General features: G+C 37.5%; 1 protein-coding gene across 1 annotated transcript; it reads left to right on the top strand.

Annotated features, from left to right (window-relative positions):
• Positions 1–1,263: 1,263 nt before the first annotated feature.
• On the top strand, positions 1,264–13,556 carry LOC129265111 (N-alpha-acetyltransferase 40-like). Its single transcript, XM_054903102.2, has 8 exons — positions 1,264–1,680; positions 4,647–4,691; positions 5,577–5,674; positions 6,372–6,467; positions 7,480–7,638; positions 10,679–10,762; positions 11,507–11,584; positions 12,033–13,556. The coding sequence occupies exons 1-8, from the start codon at positions 1,675–1,677 to the stop codon at positions 12,187–12,189; spliced, it is 723 nt and encodes a 240-aa protein (XP_054759077.1). The 5' UTR covers positions 1,264–1,674; the 3' UTR covers positions 12,190–13,556.
• Positions 13,557–25,664: the final 12,108 nt, after the last annotated feature.

The following is a 25,664-nucleotide window of genomic DNA, read 5'->3' as shown; positions in this document are numbered from 1 at the left end:
AACCCTTCAGTGTTCCGAGTCAATATGAACAAACTATTCTTCTTGGGATGTTTTCATGTTTTAGCGAGATATAAATCAAATATATAGCCTATATAGGCCTATACATGTTTCACAATAATTATAGGCCTAACAAAAAGTGCTGAATTTAATAATAAGCCTATAATAGGGCCTAATGGTGAGATATCAACTTCACAGGTCACTGCAAACAAAGATAACAGTTCTATTTCCAAATCAGAAGGGCCCATACAAAAATTTAGGCAGCGGCTTTGTGCTCGATTTTTTAACTTGGGCACGCAGGCAAAGAAAAATGTGGCTGCCTTGGCCAAAAAATGCTCTTCCCCCCCCCCCCCGGCCCCCTCCCCCCCGGCCCCCTCCTCTAGTTTAAAAATCCTGGTGCCGCCACTGTTTAGGAGAATTTTTTACATTTTGTGAACTTATTTATTGAAGAGTGGGAGGGAGGGCGGGCTATCACAAGACGGGCGTGGCCCGTCACAATAGGCCTACAGTAAACCAAAATATCACTATTGTATTATATTTTATAATTTTGTAGTTCATTGTTTAGTGATCCGTGGGAAGCTTGGGGTAGCAGAGCATAGAAGACTAAAGTTACCACCGTATTTTTCCACTTTTTATAAGTGAGAGGGATATAATGAGTCAGTGTCATCCGCGTGTCAGTTGGCCAAATTAGTTTATTCTTTCTAAGACAACCCGTATCGGGTTTCACTACAAAATTAATGTTACACATTTTTTAAGGAGCAGACAAGACGTAGGCCTATGGGGAAAGATTTTTGCAAAGCTAGCAAGAAACCTTTTAGATTTTCAAATTTATTTCTAATTTCATTTTTGTTTGTACATTTCGTATGCCACATTGTAAAGCGCTTTGATATGGATTTCACGAAAAGCGCTATATAAGACTAAGTTATTAGACAAAAATCTAAGTTTGTGATAGATTTTTATATTAGCTATAGGCCTATATAAATGTAGTGGAGGTAGCCTCCACTGATGAAAAGGCCTTAATTTTCATTTCTTTTTTTTTCTCTCTCTCTCTTTTCTTGTTGTGATGAAAAAAAAATGTGGGGGGCATGGCCCCTAGCCGACCCCCCCCCCCCCCCCCCCCTCCATCTGGACGCCAGTGATTTTTTATGATACTAAGAATCATAAAAATCACACTTGTTTGAATTAATTACCTCGATTGTGGACTTGCATATTGTGTGTTTGTCGCCCTCTTGCGTTACAGTCTTTATAATTATTTCGCGCCACATTTCTTGAACGAGTTGCGGGAAATTGAACAGCTGCGATTCGCAGTATACTATAGGTACGGACGCACGAGCTAATACACGGTACGAGTACGTACGTAGGTTTACGTTTAGAGCTAGTATGTATAGTCACAACGTTACTATTGGGAGTATTGAATTTGACTGCATTTCCCCCAGTTTAATCTTTTGGCATCGCGAGGCGGTCACTGGACATCCCTATTTGCAGTTGACGCTTGTAGAAATAATCTAATTCAATTGGAACCAGAATTGAACTGGACTAAGATTTTGTCAACTGTCAACTTCATTCAATTTCAATTCAAGTTCAACAAAGTCTGATCTGACTGTCAACTCCGACTTAGCTTATTCTGCACTGCCACTGCTAACCTAAGTTAGACTAGAGCGAACTGATCTTCTGACCATGGGGGTAAGTTGAGAAGTCAAGTCATAGTCATTTAATTCTTGGATTGGAAAAAGTTACAATCTACTAGCCTGCATGACTAGCTGTACCCCGGCCCGAAACAGCTGGCATCCGTCTGTTTCGAGGAGTTTTTAAACATTTTACTTTTAGAATTTTAAAAATTAAATTTATCCTCGATCTTATAACTTAGTGATACAGACGGCTCGCGATCGTGCAGCCGCCACTCACTGACACGTATTGTCGTATTGCGAGGTTAGGACTATTAGTCACTGGCGTAAATCCCGGGGGGATATATCCCCCCCACTTTTCGAGGAGGGGGGGATGGCCTGTACAAACATCCCCCCCACTTTTTACGAAAGAAATGAAAAAAAAATCACAAGAGATAGTTTTATTGGTGAAAATTCTTCCTGAAATACCGCTTAACAAATAAAACAATATTATTGAATCATAAAATGCAAATAAAGAGCCAGTTCACCATTTCCAAACGAAATACTTATGTCCTTATTATAACATTGAAGAGAAACTCCCGTTTCTTCCAATACATCAATGTTGGGGTCTTTGGGAAGGGATTAAGATGGAATGTCAATTCTTTTTTAATGTAATCTCTAATATAACCATTAATTCATCATGGGGTAAAAAAGATAATAATATTGGAGGGGTATTTGTCATATGGACATACGGTGGCGTAACTACAGGGGGGGGCACGTGTGCCCCCCCAATCGGCTGAACAAAAAAAAAACGGGGAAAAGGAGAAAAGAGAGAGAAAGGAAGAGAAGTGTATAGTGGGAAAGAAGAAAATATTCATTATAATGTTATATTATGATTATGTTATGTTACATATTATTAGTTACATTACATAAGAAACATTTTTATCATAACTTCATGAAACATAATTTGCCCAGGGCCTACGTCTTCATTGTTCCTGGTGCTTGCATTGTCTATTAACGAGATATATAATCCTTTTGTACTGAAACATCCCGTTTTCAAGTCAATACAAACCAAATATATTTCCAAGCACTTGAGTTATCATTGTTTTATGTAGTGACATATATGCTTCTTTTTCATGACTCAAAAAGTGATTGCCCCATGTTAAGGTCTTCGTATATATGAAACATTTCCTGTCCGTGAGTACGTTCGCATTAGTGGATTGGTGAGATATGTCTGCTCTTCATGAATTCCTAAAATCAGTCCTTAAAATGTCCCTTCTGATCTGAATATAAAAAATTTTCAGCTCGCGCTTCGCGCTCGCATCATTTGGATATTGACATACATATGGTCCTAGTTAATTCCTACAAAGAAACCTTAGAATGCCCCACTTCAGGTCTGATTGTCTGAATTATCTAAATTTTCAGCTTGCGCTTCGCGCTCGCAATATTTGATTAGTGAGATGCGTATGATAATCATGATTGCAATGACTACAAAAAGTGTTTCATGTGTTCATATGTAATTCTTATAAACCAGCAAGCGCTTGGCACTCGCATTAGATGACTATGGTGAGATATGCATACTCTTAATGGATTCCTAAAATATATTCCTCAAAATCTCGCTGTTTGGGGTCAAAATATACGAAAACTTCAGCTCGCGCTTTGCGCTCGTATTTAGCGAGACAGGTACCTATCATGATTACACAAATTTGATTATAATGTCTCTTTTTAGGTGTGAATATAAAAAAAATTCAGCTCGCGCTTTGCGCTAGCATTATTTGATCAGTGAGATGCATATCCGTTTAATGACATTGTCCAGAAAATGTCTCTATTAGGTCAGTATAACTGGCAACTGAGCACGCTCACTCAGTGATTCAAACATTTTGCTGGTCCCCCCCTCCCCAATGCCATGACCCACGGTACGCCATTGTGGACATACATGTATCAATGACAATTCCTTGCATATCTAAAAACATGATTGCAAAAAAAAAAGCCAAAATATTTCAGTCATCCCCCCCACCCATCAACACGGATTTACGCCAGTGGTATTAGTATACTAACCTCGCACCATGAACCGCGTTTGGCAGTGGATTTCTAACTAGTTGATCGCGTGTGCTGGGATCCCACTTCTGGTTTCCACAACATACGCCTTCTATGGCTTGATTTTTCTGTGTGCGGTGGCATGTTATGAACCCTTGGGTGGCCGCCACTAAGCATGCTAGGGGTTAACAATGCAATGTTCCCCGACGAGGCTCATCGATTTTTGTCTTTATTTCATAAAAATATATAAAAAGAACTAGACCGAAATTCCGTTTTGGCCTGAAATGTACCAAAACAGGAAAAAATAAACTTACCTCAGGCGATTGTTCGTGTAGCCTCAAAGTTACACTTCACTACCGCTAACTTAGTAACTACCCTCCACTAACTTACACCTACCCTAACCCTAAAAAACCAGTGACAAACTGTGTCACTTTTTGGTAAAAAAGGCAACAAGTTATGAACAAAAGACATTAATTTAAGAGTACTCTACACTACAGTGACTAACTATCAGACACAGACTCGCTCCTTGCCCTTTCTTGTAAACGTCTAAAAATCAGTGATTTGAATTGAAGCTGGTTCGCATTATCCCTCACGTATTCACCGGCAAATCCAAAATGGCAAACGTGAATTGCGCACGGGTCATGCGCAAATAAGTGTGAGGTACTGCGAACCGGCTTCAAATCACTGATTTTGAGACGTTTACAAGAAAGGTCATACTTTTCTTCAATGGGGTCTTATACTTCTTATGGAAGGCATCGACTGCAGTTTTGTTGGAGCATTACAACCTTTATAGTATAATCATGGCTTGTTGCAAACATTTCCTGTAACTCGTCATTATCATGATTGTGGTTATAGTTTTATTTTTAATGTCAGTCATTACATTTAACGTTAGCACAGATCTGGTTAAAAAAATCCTCCAATGATAAAGTTTATTCAGACCTAGAAATGGAAAGGAATTGATATCTGCAATTTCTTTTTTTTTAACTTTGTTTTCTCATTAACACACAGCGTAAAAGTGCAAAAGGAAAAGAAAAGAAGATGAAAAGAAAAGAGGTGAGTATATACAGATACAGTAGATTTGATGTAATCTAGTAAGAATTTCCTGGACAATTTCACCCTGCTATATAACTGGGGGGGGGGGGGTGGGGTGTGGTGTGATATGATATTTCTGTGACTCCATTTCTTCCGCGGGGGGGGGGGGGGTCTTAAGGGAGTGTTTTGAATAATTTGTTTCAATTTCAAAACAGAAAAGCATGAGGAATTTATAAAAAAAACTGAAATAGAGTCCTAATGGTTTGAGATTTGTAGTTTATGGATATCTTCACTAAATAAGTATGAAATATAACGGAAGACCTACCACCAGACATGGATCATTAGGATTTTCAGATCATCGTTTTCCATAAATTTGTGAATACACCTCATTGGACTGAATGGTGAACAAAATTATTGTTTGGTAAGAGTTCAGTTGCATTCAGCACATAGATCAGTTTCCCTCTTTTTATTATGATGAATAAAAATTATTCCTTATTTTTCAGATCTAGCTAGTTATCTTTCATTGTAAACCCGTTTTTGTAGAAAATTCACGTTACAATTTGCTAGTCTATAGGTTGGAGAGTGGTTGATTTAAGTTGACAAGAGAATTCAGAATTGGCAAGAAGAAAAAAAGGAACAAACAATCATTTTATGGGTAAAATTGATGAGGCTAAGTTAGTATAATTTTATTCGTCTAATCCCCCTAATTGGCTGTCGAAAAATGTTTCTATTCCTTTATAATTCTTTGATAAATAGTGTCCTTACCCTTTAAACAAAAACAAACAAAAAAAAGCGATATTTACCCCTGAAATAAAGAAATGTGTATCATGTCATTTTAAAAGTAAGGTACTTAAAAAAGAGTTATTACTTTTTGCATGTCTATTATATATTTTTTTTTTGCTTCAGGAGCAAGCCAGAATAGCAGCTGCTATGGTTGTGGTTGATGCAGCTAAAAAACTTGAAGATCCAATGCAAGACTTAGCTCCATTCAAGAAATATAAAGAGTAAGTTATTTACATGTGCTATATGAAGAGCTTGGTTCCATAAGATTCTACATCCATTTTGATAGTGATAATTACATGTATATTAGGCTTTAATAGTAAAAGCTTTGATCATAAATTATAACTTCAATGTCACAGCAACCATAAGAAAACACACTTTCATATATCGCTTTTATTAGGATAAGATTAGATTTAGATTAAATTATTTTCGGTCCAATCCACAGACCCTGTACAAAATAATGTATATGTGTTTTTTTTCTTTGATGGAGATGGATATACATGCAGTATATATTTGGAATCCAGGTCTAAAAAGTAATCTCAAAGTACCTTTCCTAAGCATGAGTTGTATGATTCAACACTAAAAAATGCTGCTTAGCAATTTCCGCCTGGGCTACCTACCTTTTTGCACAATGAGCAATTCATATGCCTGTATAAAAAGGTACTTTGTTATTTTGCTGTTCTTGAAATATTGATTTTCTCAATATTATTCTTAATAATTGTTTGGGTCAGATTTGGGAGCAAATTATCTAAAATTGATGTTCACACTTAAGTACAAAAATTAGGAATTTCAGTGGCAATTCAATGCTGTAATGAATGAAAAATCAACTGTCACCACCTCACATAGTATTTGGTATGGGGTGTGGGTGTCATTAAAGATATGTATGCTAATCTATTTGTATTTGTGTTTTTATTCTTCTAGTCTTGATCTGACCATTGAATGCAAGAAGGTTACTGAACTGGAGAAGGATGTCACAGACTGGGTACTCAGTCTAGTCAAGACCAACATGCAATCATTGTGAGTATGAAAAGGTTCCATGTTGGAAGTTTCTATTATTAATTGATTTGAATTTTTCAGCCTGGGGCCCACTACAGGTGATTGGCAGAGGTTTCTGATTGTCCATTCATTCTGTCTTTATTCTAATGGTGATAACGGATTAATATCAAACTTGGCCCATGGATGTGGAGTATCAAGATTAAATGCCACTCAGGTTGTACATGTATACAGTTGAGGCCAGAAGTTCATACACCCAGGAAATTCAAAGAAAAGTTGACGCTTGCCAAACATAAAATTTACTGTATCTTATAAAATAATTGTGCTATCATGACAAATTTTATATCAAACAAATGAGTATGTCATGTTCCTCCATCAGATTACACTTTTTTGTTCAGTGGTGACATGTAGAAAATTTGCTATAAACCATAGATTTGACATTTATGTATTTCTATGAAACGATGTTTGAAAATATAATAACAAACAATAGAATACATTTGACACGAATGTTACTTTTTTCCACCTGAAATATACTTTGATCCCATCGGCATCCCAATCATGTGAAAAAGCTTAATGCTCTTTCATTTGATATCAAATTTTTCATGGTAGTATTTACATTTCTGAAGATATAGTAAATTTTACGATGTTTGGCAAGCAAACAAATTTCACTGAATTCCATGGGTGGATGTAAGCTTTTGGCCTCAACTGTATATATTACATTGCCATATCCATATTTTTTTCCGGGGGGGGGGGGCACAAATATCTAAAAATCTTCAAGAACATTTACAAGTGAGAGAGCGAAGTCACCAAGCTGCCTTTGAGGGCATTTTTGTGATCTTAATTGATATTGAAAGATCTGGTGTATGTATATTTTGGGTGACATTTTGTGGATTATTGTAAAAATTTGCAATTGTAAATGTTGTATTGACAAATAAACTATTTGAAGTATTTCCTTCAGTCTACAATCTCCACTCTCTTTCACTAATATTTAAGTACCTAATTGTACAGTGTATAACAATGTTTTACCTTCCATCAGGTATGAAGACAGTGACTGGGGATGGAAAGAACGAGAGAAGAAAGAAGAGTTGTTAGATGAACAAGCCCAATATTTGATTGCAAGAACAGCAGACGATCAGTTAGTTGGATTCTGCCATTTTAGATTTGATTTAGACTTTGAAGATGAAGTCATTTATTGGTGAGTAGGTCTAACGCTTGATATTCAGTATTTTCCTTCAAATCTGGTTCCTGTACAGAGTTCATTGGTATGAACAGAATTCAACAAAAAAAATGATAATAATACTATTTCAAATTCATTTGTGAATATATTTTGGATAGTGTTTTGCAAAAATATTTATGTCTCTATTTGATTTGGTGATTCATTTTGTTGTAGTATTTGTCTCACCTGCATAGCAGAGTGATACTATAGGCACCGCTTTTCCGACGGCGGTGGCGTCAACACCAAATCTTAACCGAAGGTCAAGTTTTTTAAATGACAGCATAACTTAAAAAGTATATGGACCTACTTCCTGAAACTTGGCCATAAGGTTAATCAAGTATTACTGAACATCCTGCCTGAGTTTCAGGTCACATGACCAAGGTCAAAGGTCATTTTTGGTCAATGAACTTGGACCATTTTGGGGGAATCAACATCAAAATCTTAACCTAAGGATAAGTTTTTGAAATGTCATCATAACTTTAAAAATATATGGACCTATTTCATGAAACTTATACATAAGGTTAATCAAGTATTACTGAACACCCTGCTTGAGTTTCATGTCACATGATCAAGGGAAAAGGTCATTTAGGGTCAATGAACTTTGGCCAAATTGGGGGTATCTGCTGAATTATCATCATAACTTTGAAAGTTTATAGACCTGATTCATGAAACTTGGACATAAGAGTAATCAAGTATCACTGAACATCCTGTGCGAGTTTCATGTCACATGATCAAGGTCATGTAAGGTCAATGAACTTTGGCCAAGTTGGGGGTATTTGTTGAATTGCCATCATAACTTTGAAAGTTTATTGGTCTAGTTCATAAAACTTGGACATAAGAGTAATCAAGTATCACTGAACATCCTGTGGGAGTTTCATGTCACATGATCAAAGTCATGTAAGGTCAATGAACTTTAGCCAAGTTGGGGGTATTTGTTGAATTGCCATCATAACTTTGAAAGTTTATTGGTCTAGTTCATAAAACTTGGACATAAGAGTAATCAACTATCACTGAACATCCTGTGAGAATTTCAGGTCACATGACTAAGGTCATAGGTCAATGAACTTTGGCCAATTTTTTTTTTGGGGGGGGTATCTGTTGAATTACCATCATAACTTTGAAACTTTATGGATCTGATTCATGAAACTTGGACATAAGAGTAATCTGAAAGTATCTTTGAACATCGCGTCCGAGTTTCAGGTCACTTGACCAAGGTCAAAGAACTTTGGCCATGTTGGGGGCAGGGCGCGACAAAACCGCTTGCCCGGGGCAAGTGAAAATGACGTGCGGACAAGCATTTCTCAAAGTCAATTGCCCGATCGGGCAAGTGGTTGTTTTGAAAATGAAAACAATATTACAGTAAATTTTAATAATTTTTTGATAAATTGCAATTATCAGCCAATTATCTCTCATACAAAATGTCATACCAGTCAAAAAACAGTGGAAACATGTCAAATCAGCGCCAATTTACCGACAATTTATCGCCAACGGTCCCGTTTGATGGGGGCTGCCATCTTACTTTCTAAACTATACTATGCGCTACTAATCGACGAAGGAGCTAGCTGGGGAAACCCCTCTCTCGCCCTCTTAGCGCATGCTCTAATACATCGGCGCTACAGTATATGTACGTACGTACGCGAGCAAGCCGACTCTCGAGCTAGATCGCGCTGAATGCATGCAAGCTTCGAACTGACTCGGCCAGGACTCTGCTTCAACTTCAAACCAAATAAACAATGAGTCGTCAGACTTTTGTCGTCGCGATCGGCGACCAGAACAACTTAACAATTGTAAAGAAAAATAAATGCCGAGGCCAGCGCCAGTAAATCAAGTTCAACCAGGACAGAAAAGAATAATTAAGAGCAAAATAATTTTTGAAAAAAAATCGGGCAAGCAGTTTTTTCTATTGGGCAAGCAAATTTTTTTATCACTTGCCCGACAGGGCAAGTGATGAAAATTTTTTTTGTAGAGGCCTTTTGGGGTTATTTGTTAAATTACCATCATATCTCTGTAAGTGTATTGGTCTAGTTCATAAAACGTGGACATAAGAGTAACCTAGTATCACTGAACATCTTGTGCGAGTTTCAGGTCACATGACCAAGGTCAAAGGTCAATGGACTTTGGCCATGTTGAGGGTATTTGTTGAATTACCATCATAACTCTGTACAAGTATATTGGTCTAGTTCATAAAACTTGGACATAAGAGTCATCAAGTATCACTGAACATCTCATGCGAGTTTCAGGTCACATGACCAAAGTCAAAGGTCATTTAAGGTCATTGAACTTTGGCCATTTTAGAGGTAATTATTAGATTGTTGTCATAACTCTCAAAGTTTATAGATATAGTGTATAAAATGTGGATATAGGGTAATCAAGTTTCACTGACAAGTTTTAGGTCACATGATCAAGGTCAAATGTCAATGAACGTAGTATTGTATCATTATATGAATGGTGCTTTTTGTGAATAATTATTTTGTAGTAGTATTCAAAGTCAGCACTGCTGCTATATTGAATCGCATGATGCAGGTGAGACTGCCAGAGGCATTCCACTTGTTTATAGATTTGATGTAAAAAAAATGTTTTCTGTTATAATGCCCCAATGATAATTCTTTTACATTTGTATGAGCTAGAAAATATTTACTCTTTGAGCTGTAATTTAATCTATTGCTTTTTTTCTAAGAGAGTGCATTTTCCCCCAGTAAATGAAATTAGTTTAGCATTTTTAGAATATCACTGTTGTAGGTTGTTGCTGTTCATAGGCCTTCTTATACTGTAGAAGATGAATTTGATAATTCAGAAATAATTTCATATCACCAAAATAGTCACTTTTCTTAACGAGATCAAAATGCACATGAGGTTGGATTTTGATATTCAAGATAAAACATTGAAAAGGGCACATTTGTCAATTTGTACATCATTATAGTTTCCCTTTACTGAGTTTGTCGATCCATCATTACTTTCAAACAATGGTGTTTTTGGTCAAAGATATTGGTCTTTATTTGACTGTTTTTTTCCCATATAGCTATGAGATACAGCTTACACCAGAAGTGAGGAGAAAAGGTCTTGGTAAATTTCTCATGCAGATATTAGAGCTTCTTGCATTCAGGTAAAATAATGATTTTGTAAGAAAATAGGCTCTGCTTATATTTATTTTTTGTTATTAAAAGGAGCAGATTTTGCCTACTTGACTTGCTTGTCTAGACAACCCTCCCCAAATTAAAGTAAAAACATCTCCCTGCTACCATTTTATTCATGGATTCTGAAATACATTTGTGAGAAAAATATGTTGAAATGGACCTGTGTAATAAGTGATAAAATAGCTTGTAAAGGTATTTTATTTATCATTTGATTAACTAACAGCAATACTCAAGTCCAGTTTGTATTACTTGTTGCTTTGTCCATCAAACTTTGGGCCTGCTCTTTTTGTTCAATATTTTTAAAATGAATTTGAAGTGATAAAAAAAAAAAAGTTACATCACATTAGTTTAATGTCACACAAAATAAGTATTTTTCAGTCATTATAAAGTGGAAACATAGGGAGACTAATGCTATTATTTACTCGGCACCTCTATGTGACAAATATTCAATGTACATAAAATGAATGCCATGACCCCTTTTCTCAAAATCCATTTCTTTGTCAAAGAAATAACTTTGGCATATATTTAGAGTGAATCAATTAGCCATTTCAAATTTTTATTCTTCCATATTGTTCTTTGATATTTTATCTCCCCCCTGATTAAGAAATTAAATGTCTCTAGGTTTTTATAGCCCCACCCACTATAGTTTGTTGTGGGAGCCATTATGTTTTAGGTTGTGCATTCATCTCCTTCTTTGCTTTCTCTTGTATTAGAACCAAGATGAAAAAGGTAATGGTTACAGTCTTCAAGAACAATATTGTTGCAACAAATTTCTTCAAGAAAGTACTCAAGTAAGTTATTTGTTGATGATGATGATTACATTTTAAACAAGTAGATGTCAATTAGCAATTAAAACAATCCATATATCATATATATAGTGCCACCTGACGGATTCATGTGATCAGATACTAAAGCATATGATTTCACTTTACTTTTTTCAATCAGTGTCTCAGACTGTATCACTATGCAATCTTTATTTAGATATGTATGAAGACTAATATCCACACATATTTTCAATTGAAAGGTCTTTAGTTGATTCTTCAATTATATTCAATATCACATTTAAGAACTTTCAAACTCTGTAAATCTATTTTTCATGTACAATATTTTTGTGTTATCAAGTAGTATCCTTCAACAAATAATCCAAACTTGGTGTCCAGAATGTAATTGTACATTGGTGTTTTGAAAACTGATGAAATAATATAATATTGTTAATTTTCTCTCCTTGAATTGCTTCAGTTATGAGATAGACGAGACATCTCCCAGCATCTATGACCCAATGAACCCTGAAGAATACTGCTATGAGATCATGAGTAAAACAATCAAACCAAAGAAAGTCACCAAACCAGTCAAGCCTCAAGGTTATCTAGCCAGTGGACGGGAGCTCTTAATGTAATGAAAAGAAATTGTAGAAGTAGTAAGTCATGGTATGCTGCACTCATTTGGCCCAGATTAAAAGAAAGAATCATCCTTGTAGGTGCATTTTTCAATTTGACATGCAATTGCTGAGCTGTTGTGTCTCTTCGATAGAGAGAATCGCAGAAAATGGAAGAACCTTACCATGAATGACTACTGATTATTTGCACCTTTGTGTATCATGTTTTGGTACACCAATAAGTATGAGGAACGTTTTCTTGGTTTCCCAGAGCATTTATCCTGAAAGTCGAATGATGAAGATTGTGACTGTATGGAAAATACGGTTTATTGATGGCTGCACATGATTAAGCATCATTTTGTAGGACTTTAACACTGAAAACACTTGAGGAAATTATTTAATTGTTCCTCTGCTGGTCAAGTAGAAACTTCCAGGATGGTATTTCAGGCTGGTGACGTGTTCTTGAATCAGGTTCTCTGTCATTTCATTCCTTGTGATATCTTGTATAAAAATATCTACACACTTTCTTAACCCTAAAAGGACTGGGCTATTTGAAATGTATCGAGGACGGGGGGGGGGGGGGGGGGGGGGCCCTTCTGATCTCGGCCACCGATCGCGCCGAAATTTGGAGGGCATATTCTTAAAGGTAAATGCTAGTTGTGGTAACGATATCAAAATGAGTTCGTACAGAATCCAATGAAATGACCACCAAAGTGTCTGTTTGTATAAATAAAACATATTTGCCAAAGAGTTCTGGAAGAAATTGTGTAATTGCTGAGAAATCAGCAAATAAGCACAGGATTCGGGTCAAGCGTCGGGCCGACATTCAAGGCAATAATAATACACTGTCCCACGTGCGCTTATCTGTGTTGGTGATCTTCAGATTTCAAGATTTCACAAAGTTCAGTTTATGTAACTGTACCAGATCTAGATCCTCGATGATATACTGACAATTAAGCCTAGTTTACAGACTTTCTCATGAAATCAGTGTTTACTGCAACTACTGGCATTTCTCTTTAACCACATAAACTACAAGCCAGTATATAAAAAAAAATATGAAAATGATTATTTTTTTATTCATTGTGAATAAATTATGCAAAATTATCCGTTAAAAAAACATTTTCAAATTAAACACCCAATTTCACTTCAAAATTTTCTTCTTTTTTTTTCCATATGTCATCATTGTTATGTAATTTAAAGGTGTTCATAGAGAAAAATTGCGAAAGCCAATTTTTTCCTTATGTATTTCTTTGTTTTTTCATCTTTTGTTTTTCAATTTTTTTTCAATAGAAATTATTACAGACCATTTAACGACTAAATTAAACCCTAAATTAATTAGGCAGACCAATTAGAACAAAAAAAATCACCATTTTATGAATTTCATCTCCCATAGACTTTGTACACAAAGTATAAAAATGAGCCATTTTCGGCATGACATTGTCTCGTAAAAAGTTACGTGGTGTCGCAATGCTATACCCGTATGCCACCAAAGAAAAAAGTAATGAAATTTCGCGTTGCTTTCTTTTGCATTTCGGAATTATTGCGAGAATCGTTGTGGGGGGGGCATAGGGTTAAGTAGTATAATTTGAATTTTCATTGCCATTTACATAAATGTGCACAAGAGATGAGATAATTCTCGATGATAAGACATGATATTTTAGTCAACAGAAAAAAAAAATAAAGATAGATGAAAGAAAGACAAGACCCAGGATATTTTCTACTTTTACTTTGGCCTCATCAACTCAACTTGAGAATCACATATGTCTTCTTTCTTTACCCTGATATCTTGTTATCTGGACATTTAGTGTACTTTAAAGTAATTCAATATTCTAGGATATTGTGCCCTGAAATTTGATATCTTTTGGCATTTATTCAGAATTTTCATTTCATTTTCCAGATGTATTTATCATATTTATGTATGATGCAGATTTATTCAATTGCAGTTAATTATTTAGGTACATGATTTGCAGGAAAAATCATCTTTCTAATGGAACTTCCATTTCAACTCAAACAATAACTGAATAATCATGCATTTTTTAAGCTCATCAGCTGAGTATTTGCTTAAGAAACACTAACATTTTTAGCCTTGGAAATTGAACCTGGTGAACTTTAAAAGCTTCTAAAGCAAATTAATCAGCTGGTAATGGATGAAAACTCATGAAACTTGAAACTTGCATTGTTTATTCTGATTACTCTTTCCATTGATAAAGAGTTGATCTTCAAGATTTGCATGGTGATACAGATAAGGTTTATGGTTCACCATTCAGTTCGTCCTGAAAATTGTAAACCAAAGAATTTTTGACTTAGAGGAGATGAGCTGAGACGTCCTTGCACTGATAAGGAGATAGGCGGAGATGTGTAGATGAGCAGTAAAAAGTAGATGTGATGATGTGTCTCAACAATTTGGACATTTGGACTGTCCATCAGGAGTGAGTGCTGGCGGTGGCAGGTTAGGAGTGATGCATTTTCCTTCAAGAAATTTACCCACATTGTGCTGCACTCGACCCAGGTGAGGTGATGGGTACCCAGTAGGAAAAAATTCCTTGAATGCTTGATTGCCTGATCAAGGTAGCCATGTTAAAGCCGGGGTAATAACATGTTAAGCAGGGCCCGCTGGGAGGCAAGTTGTCAGAACTGAAGTGGCTACCCTGGGTAAAATATGACATTAATTATTAGAATAGGAGTGACCGTTATGCAGACTTTGGTGTAATCCAGCTGGTCTGATTAGGGTATTTGGTACCAATTGTTTAAAGGAGGGATAGTTGTGAGAGCGGAAGTTGTGGTGGGAAGTGGGTTTCTGGTAGACTTGATGTGATATTTGGCCCGATGTTACCTTGTTGGTGAGAACATCTAGAAAGAAGGTTGCGTCATCTTGCTAGGTTTCCTTGGTGAATTAGATGCCGGGTTCTGGCTGTTTAATTGATCTTATTGATGAAGATCAGGAGTGCTATGAGGCAAGATGGCAAATGTGCCATCAACATACCTTAAAGAAAGACGTTTGTCAATGTTCTTGGTGTTTGAAGTACTCCATGTAGATGTTGGCTATGATAGGAGACAGTTGGAACCCATGACTGTGGCCTTGAGATGGCTTTAGAAGACAGAACACCTGAATGAATTTGAGGAGAAGATCATAGATTCGGTCTGGGTATAGATTGGTTCTAGTGCTGTGTTCTTGGTCAGAGATCTGTTACTTGATGATGTCACACACTTCGTTGGTAGGGATGCTGTGAAGAGAGAGATACATCAAAGCTGACCAGGGTTTCGTTTATTGCAATTATGGTCTTGAAGGTGGAGTTGACTAAGTGTTGTGAGTTGATGTCATGCTTCTTGGAGAGGCCTACTAACAGTTGGAGTGTGGTTGCTAGATATCATGCAGTGTTGTAGCATGGAGGTCCTTGGGTGGTAAACGATGAGTTTAAGAAGAGTGTGAGGTTTGTGGATCTTGGGCTGCCAGTAGGGTGTGGGGCACTTGGCTAAAGAGGAACATAGTTGGTATTACATCGATTTAGGCATTGCGTTGGTCAGTGGAGGGTCAGTAGCTTCCGATTGATTCTCCTTTCTGTAATTAATGGTGGGCCTCAGTCGAGTTTGGTTAATTTTTGAAATATCTGAGTAGGTCGTTGATCATATAATCATAGTCTTCTCTATCAATGATGACTGGTATTACTCTTTTGGAGTTTAGGATGTGGATAATTACTTGTGGAGGTCCTTAATAACAACATGTTCTTTGGAGAGGTTGGGTTCAGGTAGCTTTGCTGCAGACAAGACCTTGGTTAATGTTGAGGGCAGCAGAAGTAGAGAGGAATTGAAGTGTTGGATGTTGACTGAGAAGGGAACTTGGGTGCCACAGCAGATTCAGAACTGAGACTGACTCTAATCACACAAATGCACTTCATCTAATCAACATTGCACTTTGCACCCCCCCCCCCCCATATCACTATCATCACCTGACGTTCTAGGTTTGGGACTTTACTTTGCTGTGGCATGAACAAAGATACCTTCTTGGGCATCATCCAACAGATAGAACCTAAACTCCACTTCCTCTAAAAATCTGCCATAGACATTTAACTTGAGGAAGCTAATGTCTTCTCAGGTCTCCAAAGCAGCAAAACTCAACACTTCCAAGAGAGAACATGCCGCTATTGATAATCTCCGCAACCAATCTATCCACACCCTTGAAGCCATTAAGGGTAATGCCACATCATGGAAAGAAAACACTGTGACAAGATGATCAATGTCCTACTCCCAGATTCCAAGAATTAACCAAACTCGATTGGGACCCAACATTTAACTATAGAAAGGAGAATCAATCAGGAGCTACTGACCCTCCAACGACCGATGCACCGCCTAAATCAATGTAATACCAACTATGTTCCTCTTTAGCCAAATGCCCCACACCCTACTGGCAACCCAAGATCTCTAAACCTCACACCCTTCTTAAACTCATCATTTCCACCCAAGGATCTCCATGCTACAACACTGCATGATATCTAGCAACCACACTCCAACTATTAGTAGGCCTCTCCAAGCAGCATGATATCAACTCCAGCTCTCCGTCAACTCCATCTTCAACATTACAATTGCACCTCATGACACCCTTATCAGCTTTGATGTTATCTTACTCTTCACCAGCATCCTTGTCAACAGAGCGTGCAACATCATCCAGCAACAACTTATCTCTGACCAAGAACACAGCACCTGAACCAATGTATCCCCATGCCAAATCTGTGATCTTCTCCTCACTCATTCAGATGGTGTTCTGTCTTCTACAGCCATCTCAAAGGCACAGTAATGGGTTTCCACTGTCTCCTATCATAGCCAACATCTGTATGGAGCACTGTGAACCAAAACCCCTTAAAACCACTAACATTATTTGTCTGCCTGGCCTTCCAGCACTCCCAACCTTCATTGATTCTTATATAACATCAACAAACACCACCCTGATATCAAATTCATAATGGAAACCCAACAGGAGGATACTACCTCAACTAAGCTCTCGTAACAATCCCTCCAGTTCTTCCTTACCTCGTCAAAACAAACTGTCGAGTGCCAGTAATACAAGCTACATGAGGGAAGTTACAAATTGTTTTGATGTTCGAGTCCTTGTCACCTTGGTTCCAGACATCAATAATCAGGGGCGGTAATCCTGGAGGGGGGGGGGGTGGGTGGCGCAGTGCCCCATCTTTTTGTAGCATTGAAAAAGTGCCCCTTTTTCGCAAGAAAAATGCCCCCTCATGAATGTGTACTTTGCCCCTTTCATCGAAAGAGGACCCGTTTAGGTGTTACCAGGTGCCCTTTCTCGTATAAGTGCCATTTCCCCCCCCCCCCCCAAAAAAAATGCCCTCTCACCGACGTACGTGTTCTTTGCCCTTTTCATCTGAGAAGGACCCGTTTTATGTGGTTAGCAAGTGCCATATATCTCGTGAGCAAGTGTTCCCTTGCCTTCTTGTTAGTGCCCTTCCTTGAATCTGAGCCCCTTTTTACCCAAGAAAAGTGCCCCTCACAAACATGTCCTGTGCCCCTTTCACCTGAGAAGGATCTGTTTTATGCCATTAGCAAGTGCCCCTTTGCCTTCTTATGGGTGCCCTTTCTTGTATCAGTGCCCTTTTTTACCTAAGAAAATTTGCCCCCATTAACTTGTTCTGTGCCCCTTTACCTGAGATGGATCTGTTATGTGTTAACGAGTGCCCCTGTGCCTTCTCATACTTGCCTGTTCTTCATATCAGATAGGTTGTCCTGAAACACCACTCTTCATGCCCGATGTGCGCCTGGTTTCTTTATTTAGCTCCGTTCTGCTTCCTTTTGCATGCAAGTGCATATAATGAATGAAAAAACTAATCCTACGTGCCTTAAGTTTCATGAGTCATGTGATTGTGGTAGATAAGTCATTTTTTCTTTATTTTAAAATCATGGCCGTACGCAGGGGGAGGGGGGCAGTTGCCCCCCCAAAAAAAACACAAAAAAACTCACATTATTTTACTGCAGGTTTTCACAAAATTCACCAAAAAGTATGCACAAAATCCATTTATTTTGCTTAACAAAATGCAAAAGCGCCTCAATGATAAGCTCGGTCGCTTCGCTTTCAAGTTTTTTCCAACATGTTTTCACGTGCTGCCCCCCAGCGAAAAAAATTCTGCATAGGGCCATTTTTAAGATAGTGCCCTTTTTTTCCCCGTGCCGCCCCTCCCCCACTTTCAACTTCGCTCTGCCGCATGTGTCAATAATCATATCTGATTGATGCATGTCTGTAGAAACTTAAGTTAGACATGCACCCATTCCTGATGACTGACAGCACAGTTGTCGAGAACGTCAAGGAGTGTATTTCTCATCGCATTTACTCTCCACTGCTTATCTACTCACTGCCGCTCCTCTACTTTGTACTCACCAATGTTCATCACTGCCATGACTTCTCTACTCCAAGTCATCAATTTATCTTGTTTACAGTATCTTTAAGGACCTCACTTTATATCCTGTAAGATAATTCTCACTCCCATCTTTCTCTTTCTCACCGTTCATTTTTGTCTCACCTGCATAGCAGAGTGAGACTATAGGCGCCGCTTTTCCGACGGCGGCGGCGACGGCGGCGGCGGCGTCAACACCAAATCTTAACCTGAGGTTAAGTTTTTGAAATGACAGCATAACTTAGAAAGTATATGGACCTAGTTCATGAAACTTGGCCATAAGGTTCATCAAGTATTACTGAACATCCTGCCTGAGTTTCATGTCACATGACCAAGGTCAAAGGTCATTTAGGGTCAATGAACTTAGACCATGTTGGGGGAATCAACATCAAAATCTTAACCTAAGGTTAAGTTTTTGAAATGCCATCATAACTTAGAAAATATATGGACCTAGTTCATGAAACTTACACATAAGGTTAATCAAGTATCACTGAACATCCTGCATGAGTTTCTCGTCACATGACCAAGGTCAAAGGTCATTTAGGGTCAATGAACTTTGGCCGAATTGGGGGTATCTGTTGAATTACCATCATAACTTTGAAAGTTTATGGATCTGATTCATGAAACTTTGACATAATAGTAATCAAGTATTACTGAACATCCTGTGCAAGTTTCAGGTCACATGATCAAGGTCAATAGTCATTTAGGGTCAATGAACTTTGGCCAAATTGGGGTATTTGTTGAATTACAGCCATAAATTTGAAAGTGTGTTGGTCTAGTTCATAAAACGTGGACATAAGAGTAATCAAGTATCACTGAACATCCTGTGCGAGTTTCAGGTCACATGATCAAGGTCAAAGGTCATGTAAGGTCAAAGAACTTTGGCCACGTTGGGGGTATTTGTTGAATTGCCATCATATCTCTATAAGTGTATTGGTCTAGTTCATAAAACGTGGAAATACGAGTAACCAAGTATCACTGAACATCTTGTGCGAGTTATAGTAGTTTTCAAAATCAGCACTGCTGCTATATTGAATCGCGTGATGCAGGTGAGACGGCCAGAGGCATTCCACTTGTTATCTCTATCACTCCAACATCCTTCATATCTTTTCAGACCAACTACATGGTGAACCATAATCATCGTCTTTAAATGACACTGCAAGTGTTAAACACATTTTTGGTGTATGTTTTTTTTTTAAGTGTCATTGCTGATTTTTTTTATAATGAATATGTTAGCTCCATGCATAGTCAACCATTCATAATTTCAAAATACCTTTACTACAGGATATAAAGGATAAGAGGAAACCCAAGTTTCATATATTTTATGAGGAAATATTAATTAGTAACAAAAAGGTTTCCTTTGTTATTCATCTTGTAAAACTGATAATGTAGCATTAGCAATCTCAAATTGTTATGTGTCCAGAATGCACCTTTTTTAATGATGACGAAACAGAGCCCAAAGTCTTTGGGAATGACTATTCAGGACTCGCTTGGTTGCAGAAAATAAAGGCACGTCCAGAACGTACAATAAGGTAATGAGTTGTCTTTCAATGACTATTAACTTTGGCTAGGTTTTCTGTATGACACATGGGTGCATGACCAGTGTAAATATTGTATGTAAATTTGTATTAAAGTCTTTGTTTACATTAAAAATGAGTGGAGTGGCTTTGTCTTAATTTGTAAGTTTTTATGGAAAGTCTTTCTTGTGGAGCGTTGTGGCCCAATGGATTAGTCTCCGTACTTTGAAACAGAGGGTCGTGGGTTCGAATCCAAGTCATGGTGTAATTTCCTTCGGCAAGAAATTTATCAACATTATGCTGCACTCGACCTTGGTGAGGTGAATGGGTACCTGGTAGGAAGAAATTCCTCGAATGCTCGAGCGCCCAATCAAGGTAGCCGTCAAGGGTAATAATAATAATAGCAGGGCCCTGTGGGAGAACAGTTTTCGGAACTGAAGTGGCTACCCTGGGTAAATATGCCATTATTATTATTTCTTGAAATATTTTCAAGATCAAAGAATGGTTGATCTCTGCTAATCAGAGGAAAAGTTGTTGAAAGAAAACTGGATGGTGTGACCAGTGTTGGAGAAAAATTACAGATGAAGCTATGTGCTTTAATGGAAGAGTGTCCGGTTATCTACTACGTCTCCATTATCATTTTTTATGTTTCCAGTCAACACAGGTAGTTGGATTTAGGGGTATAAGGTCAGAGGACACAATGGTCGTATACATGCATTTGAAAATATAAGTTTCCTGCTATAACTGAACAACCCTTAATGAATCGGTTTAATGTGTATGCATGTGCCAGTGAAGATGATCTGAACCCCAAAATTCTGGGGGTCACAGAGGTCATTATAAATTATGTTCATTGAAATATAATATGATGTATTCATGATTACTGAAGAATTGTTCAAGGGATCAACTATAAACCAAGATCCTATTTTTTTTTTCATTTTATTTAATTTTATTTTATGGTGAAACGTAACACAATTCATATCCACAATAACTTGTTCTTGTGATAACCTGAAGCCATTATAAGGGATTGTCTTCACTCTTTAGTTATGGAAGCATATTGGAGTGACAATGAACTGTGTGATACGTGAAGATCCATTGATCAAGTTCAAACGTGGCCCAGGTGTCTGTTTATGTATGACAGAGCAATAACTGATAAGATTTTTGCTGATAAGGTCAAGTAAAAGGTCACACAGTATGGATGGCTCATTCTCGCGATGACAACTATTGAAGAACCTTTCGATAGCTCGTACGTGCATTAGGGGAGTGTACTGATCTGATCCCAGGATCTGTTCTGATTTGGGGGCTAAGTTCTAGGTCATGACTCAGCACAAAGGCCTTGAAGATAAATCAGAATTAAACAAGGCTCATAATTGTGGAAGAGATGATCAGCAGCTAATCCAGGATTGACTATATAGTGAGTGGAGGGGGCACAAAAGTAGACACATTTTTTCAAACATTTCCTGACAAGCATAAACAAAAGTGGCCATAGGCTACATTTCCGACTTAATTCCATGATTCCAGCCTAATTTTTGTAACAATAAAAGTCATTTGCCAAGGGGGTGGGGTAAAAATAAATATTTTCAAATTAGATTATGACAAGGAACAAATTTAAGTACAGAAAGAAAATATAATTCTCAATAAACTAGATAAGTAAAAATATTAAAGTAATGCCACAGGCTAATTCAGAAAATAGCTTTAGTAATTAATATCAATGTAGTCAAAATAATACTTAATAAACAGTTGATATATCACTGACAATGAATTTGTTCCAAACAAAATGGAACATTTCCAAATTGACGGATTTACTTATCTAAATTTTGAACAGGGAGGTATGAGAGGCGAATGAGCAAAGCAAAATGTATTATGATTAGGAGTATCATTATAGACTTATGTTTTTGTTTGTGATCGCTGGCAGAGAGAGAGAACGGGGCGGATCCATCAGCTTTTGCCAGTACGAGGGGCCGGGTGAAGTAACTCCTCCACATTTTCCCCGATGGGCCGCTAAAAGCTGTTTTTGGTTGGGTTTGTGGGGGGGGGGATTATTTCCGACTTGAAAACTAAATTTGTTGTTTACTTGTGTTTAATCATGAACAGGAAAGATTTCCAGTAGACTAGTTTTAGAAAGTGTAATGAAATGCGAGCGCGAACCGAGAGCTAAATATCTTGGTATCCAGACTTGCAAACGGGACAGTTCTAAGCACTTTTTAAATAAATAGATAGGATAGGATATGTATCTCAATAACCAATTCTTGTAGGGCGATCTGAATGTTTTGAGATGTAGACCTAAGAATGGGACATTCTAACTCCCTTGTTTTAAAGAGAAAAAATGTCCCTAACGATCATCTAGACCACAAAGTGCGAGCTGAATATTTTGAGACCAACTAAAAACGACACATTCGAAGCCATTTTTTTTCAATTTTTTTAAATACAGAATTTGTATCTCGAACGATAATTGCAAGCTCAAACTGATTATTTTTCGGGGGTCGATGTATACTAACTGGATCATTCATGCACTTGTTTTGTAATCATGAAAAGGATTCGTATTTTAGCTAAATAAATTGGGCGAGAGCGAATCACGAGCTGAAAATGCTTGCTATTCCGGTCTGAAAACTCTAATGGACACTTTTTAAGCACGTTTTATATAAACCGTGTATTTTAAAGGTCAAGTCCACCCCAGGAAAATACTGACTTGAATAAATAGAGAAAAATCAAAGTAGCATTAGTGTTGAAAATTTCATCAAAATCGGATGTAAAATAAGAAAGATATGACATTTTAAAGTTTCGCTTCTTTTTAACGAAACAGTGATATGCACAACTAGGTGAGTCAGTCGATGATGTCCACTCACTATTTCTTTTGTTTTTTATTTGAATTATACAATAATTTATTTCATTTTTTATAGATTTGACAATAAGGACCAACTTCTCTGTACCATATAGTATTAAACAATGCTAATTCCACATGTTCAGGGAGGAATTAATCATTGTATCACTTGACAATGAGGAGAAAATTAGAATATTTCATATAATAAAATACAAAAGAAATAGTGAGTGGATGAAGTCATAATAGTCTCCTCATTTGCATACCAGCCAGGATGTGCATATAACTGTTTTGTGAAATTAAGCAAAATTATTAAAATGTCATAACTTTCTTATTTTACATCCGATTTTGACAAAATTTTAAGTGTTGTGCTTGTTGGATTTTTCTTTTTTTATTCAAATCTATTTTTTGTTAGGGTGGACTTGTCCTTTAATAAGCAATTATTCAATAATGTTTTTTTTAAACCCCAAAACAAGGTTATCTGCGAAAGGGGGGACATTTCAAAGACTGTTTGTCGGAGGATAAACCCATCTCGCTGAAATGATTAGCCCCGGCGTGAGCTGATTTTTTTTTTATATTTGACATTCAACGCAACTTTTGTAATCGTGAAAAGGATGCATATATATCTCAATAAAACAAATTATCGAAAATAATTTGCGCATATATAGTGAAAACGGGATACTTTAAGCCCCGGCCATGTTATCATTTTGAGCGGATTATTTTCTCAACAGGAAATGCGAGTGCGAGCAAAATTTTATTTCTAAAATTCTATATAACTCGAATATATAATAATTCTATCCCCTGCATCGCTTTCATTCACTTTTCTCCCTCCTATAATTTTCTTTTCCCTTTCTTTATTTTTTTTTGCACCGCCGAGGGGGGGGGGGGGGGAATGTTCGGCAGCCGGCCTGGATCCGCCTATATGGATGAACAATAATTGAATGTGATGCATGAGAACTATAGAAGATCGACGAAGAAGGGGGAGGGCCGTAGTAAACTAGTATGCTTTTCACATTGCATTTCTTTAACCCCATACTATCCTTAACCCCGGACTATCCTTAACCCCATACTATCTTTTTTTGGATTCACACTGTCTATCTTAATCCCATACTATCTGCTTAGCCGGGGTTAACGCCTTAACCCCGGTCTATCCCACAGCTCATGAATATTGATGATTTTACCAGATCGAGCGTGATTAACGTGCAATTTCGACTTCTGTGATTGGCTATTGCTTAGCCCCACTTTTCCCTGGTCCAGTTTCGTTTCACACTGCATCTCATGCTAGCAGGCGCGTAGCCAGGGGGGCGGTGGGGGCGGTCGCCCCCCCCCCAAACGTCCCCAAAAAGAAGGGAAAAAAGAGAGAAGAAAAGGAAAAGGGAAGGGAGGAAAGGGAAGAAAGGTAGCTTTGTGTTTTTTTTTCCTTTTTATTCTTTTTTTTTCTCAAAACAGAAACTCCTTCACTCTTGCTCTAAATTTATATATGAATTTTGCTTCCGCGCTGCGCGCGGTTAAATGACAATATTGAAGAGCTCCATTGTTTCCCCCACCCTTTCTCTAACCCTGTTTTTCTACCTCAGCTATATGTGTTTATTGCCAGTTAAAGTTCAAATGTATACATTAGGGCATGGAATTAGAGTAAGGTTATTTTAGGCCGAAGTATATGAAGTTATCTTTTTTTTTTAATTGATCGCGCAACTTCTGGTCGGGTCGGCTCCGGGCGGGTAAAATCTTTATATCAATTTCTTCCGTCACCTCCATAAAGTCAACTTCTCCCGCTTTTCAGCTCATTACTAAACAACCATAATTTTGGGGGCAAACAGGTTCCTAATCCAAAAAGAGGAAGGGGCGGATCCAGCTTTTTATAAAGGGGGGGTTGGGGTGGTATGCGAGGGAGCGTAGCGACCGAGTCCAAGCGAGCGGAGCTAGCGAGGGGGGAGGGTGTGGGAGGGGGGTGTCCCCCCTCCCACAGTAGGGAAAATTTTTGAAAATCTGTGTGTGAAAATGGCGTTTTCTTGCATCTAAAACACCACTCTTTTTGGTATAGAGGTCGTTGCCAAATTTTGACAGAAAATCCCCAAATTCGTTTTTCATAAAACTCAATATTATTTTCATTCCCAAATATTTATTTTTCATCCCCAAAGACTTCAACAATCCCCCAATTTTTTTTTTTTTTTAATGTGGGAATTTTGGGGATGAGAATCGGCAACGCTGGCCTAGCTTGTCACTTCGGCGGTGGCCCGTGTCCTCAAAAAAGCTGATGGGGGTGGGGGGGGGGGGTGGGGGCAAGGGACTCTGTGACATTTGTTCGCCCAACCCCCCCTCCCCCAAAAAGAAATAATAATAATAATAATAATAATAAATGAAATAAATACATAGAAATAGAATTTAAAAAAATTACAAGTTTAAAAAAAAAGATTAGATTTAAAAAAATGGTCCCCGGATTTTTTTTTTTGGGGGGGGGGTTGCAACCCCCCCTCTAGATCCGCTTCTGGAACTATAAGGGTATTGAATAAAAAAAAGTACAATATTTTTAATCAAATTCTATTAAACTTCATGTCATTTTCCTGTACATTCATCTCCTGTCCTGTTTTGCGCCCTCAGTTTGAAATTTTGAATGACTCTTCAGTTTCTTTCTAATTCAAAATGAAGCGCTTCAGGATAAGTCAAAGAAATTAGGCATCCTTTTTATATAATTTCAATAAATCACAGAAGTTTCAACTTTTTGCGCACTATTTTCCTTTTAATGAATTTCAATAATCTTAG

Source organism: Lytechinus pictus, chromosome 7, assembly GCF_037042905.1.
Source record: "Lytechinus pictus isolate F3 Inbred chromosome 7, Lp3.0, whole genome shotgun sequence".
NCBI classification, from domain to species: Eukaryota; Metazoa; Echinodermata; class Echinoidea; order Temnopleuroida; family Toxopneustidae; genus Lytechinus; species Lytechinus pictus.
The sequence above is the reverse complement of the archived record's forward strand: the minus strand, read 5'-3'. Positions and strand labels throughout refer to the sequence as shown.

Coding starts and splice junctions, on each gene's coding strand:
- LOC129265111 (XM_054903102.2), top strand. Junction 7,639..10,678: donor GAAGATGAAGTCATTTATTG/GTGAGTAGGTCT, acceptor TTTCCCATATAG/CTATGAGATACAGCTTACAC. Junction 11,585..12,032: donor TTCTTCAAGAAAGTACTCAA/GTAAGTTATTTG, acceptor GAATTGCTTCAG/TTATGAGATAGACGAGACAT.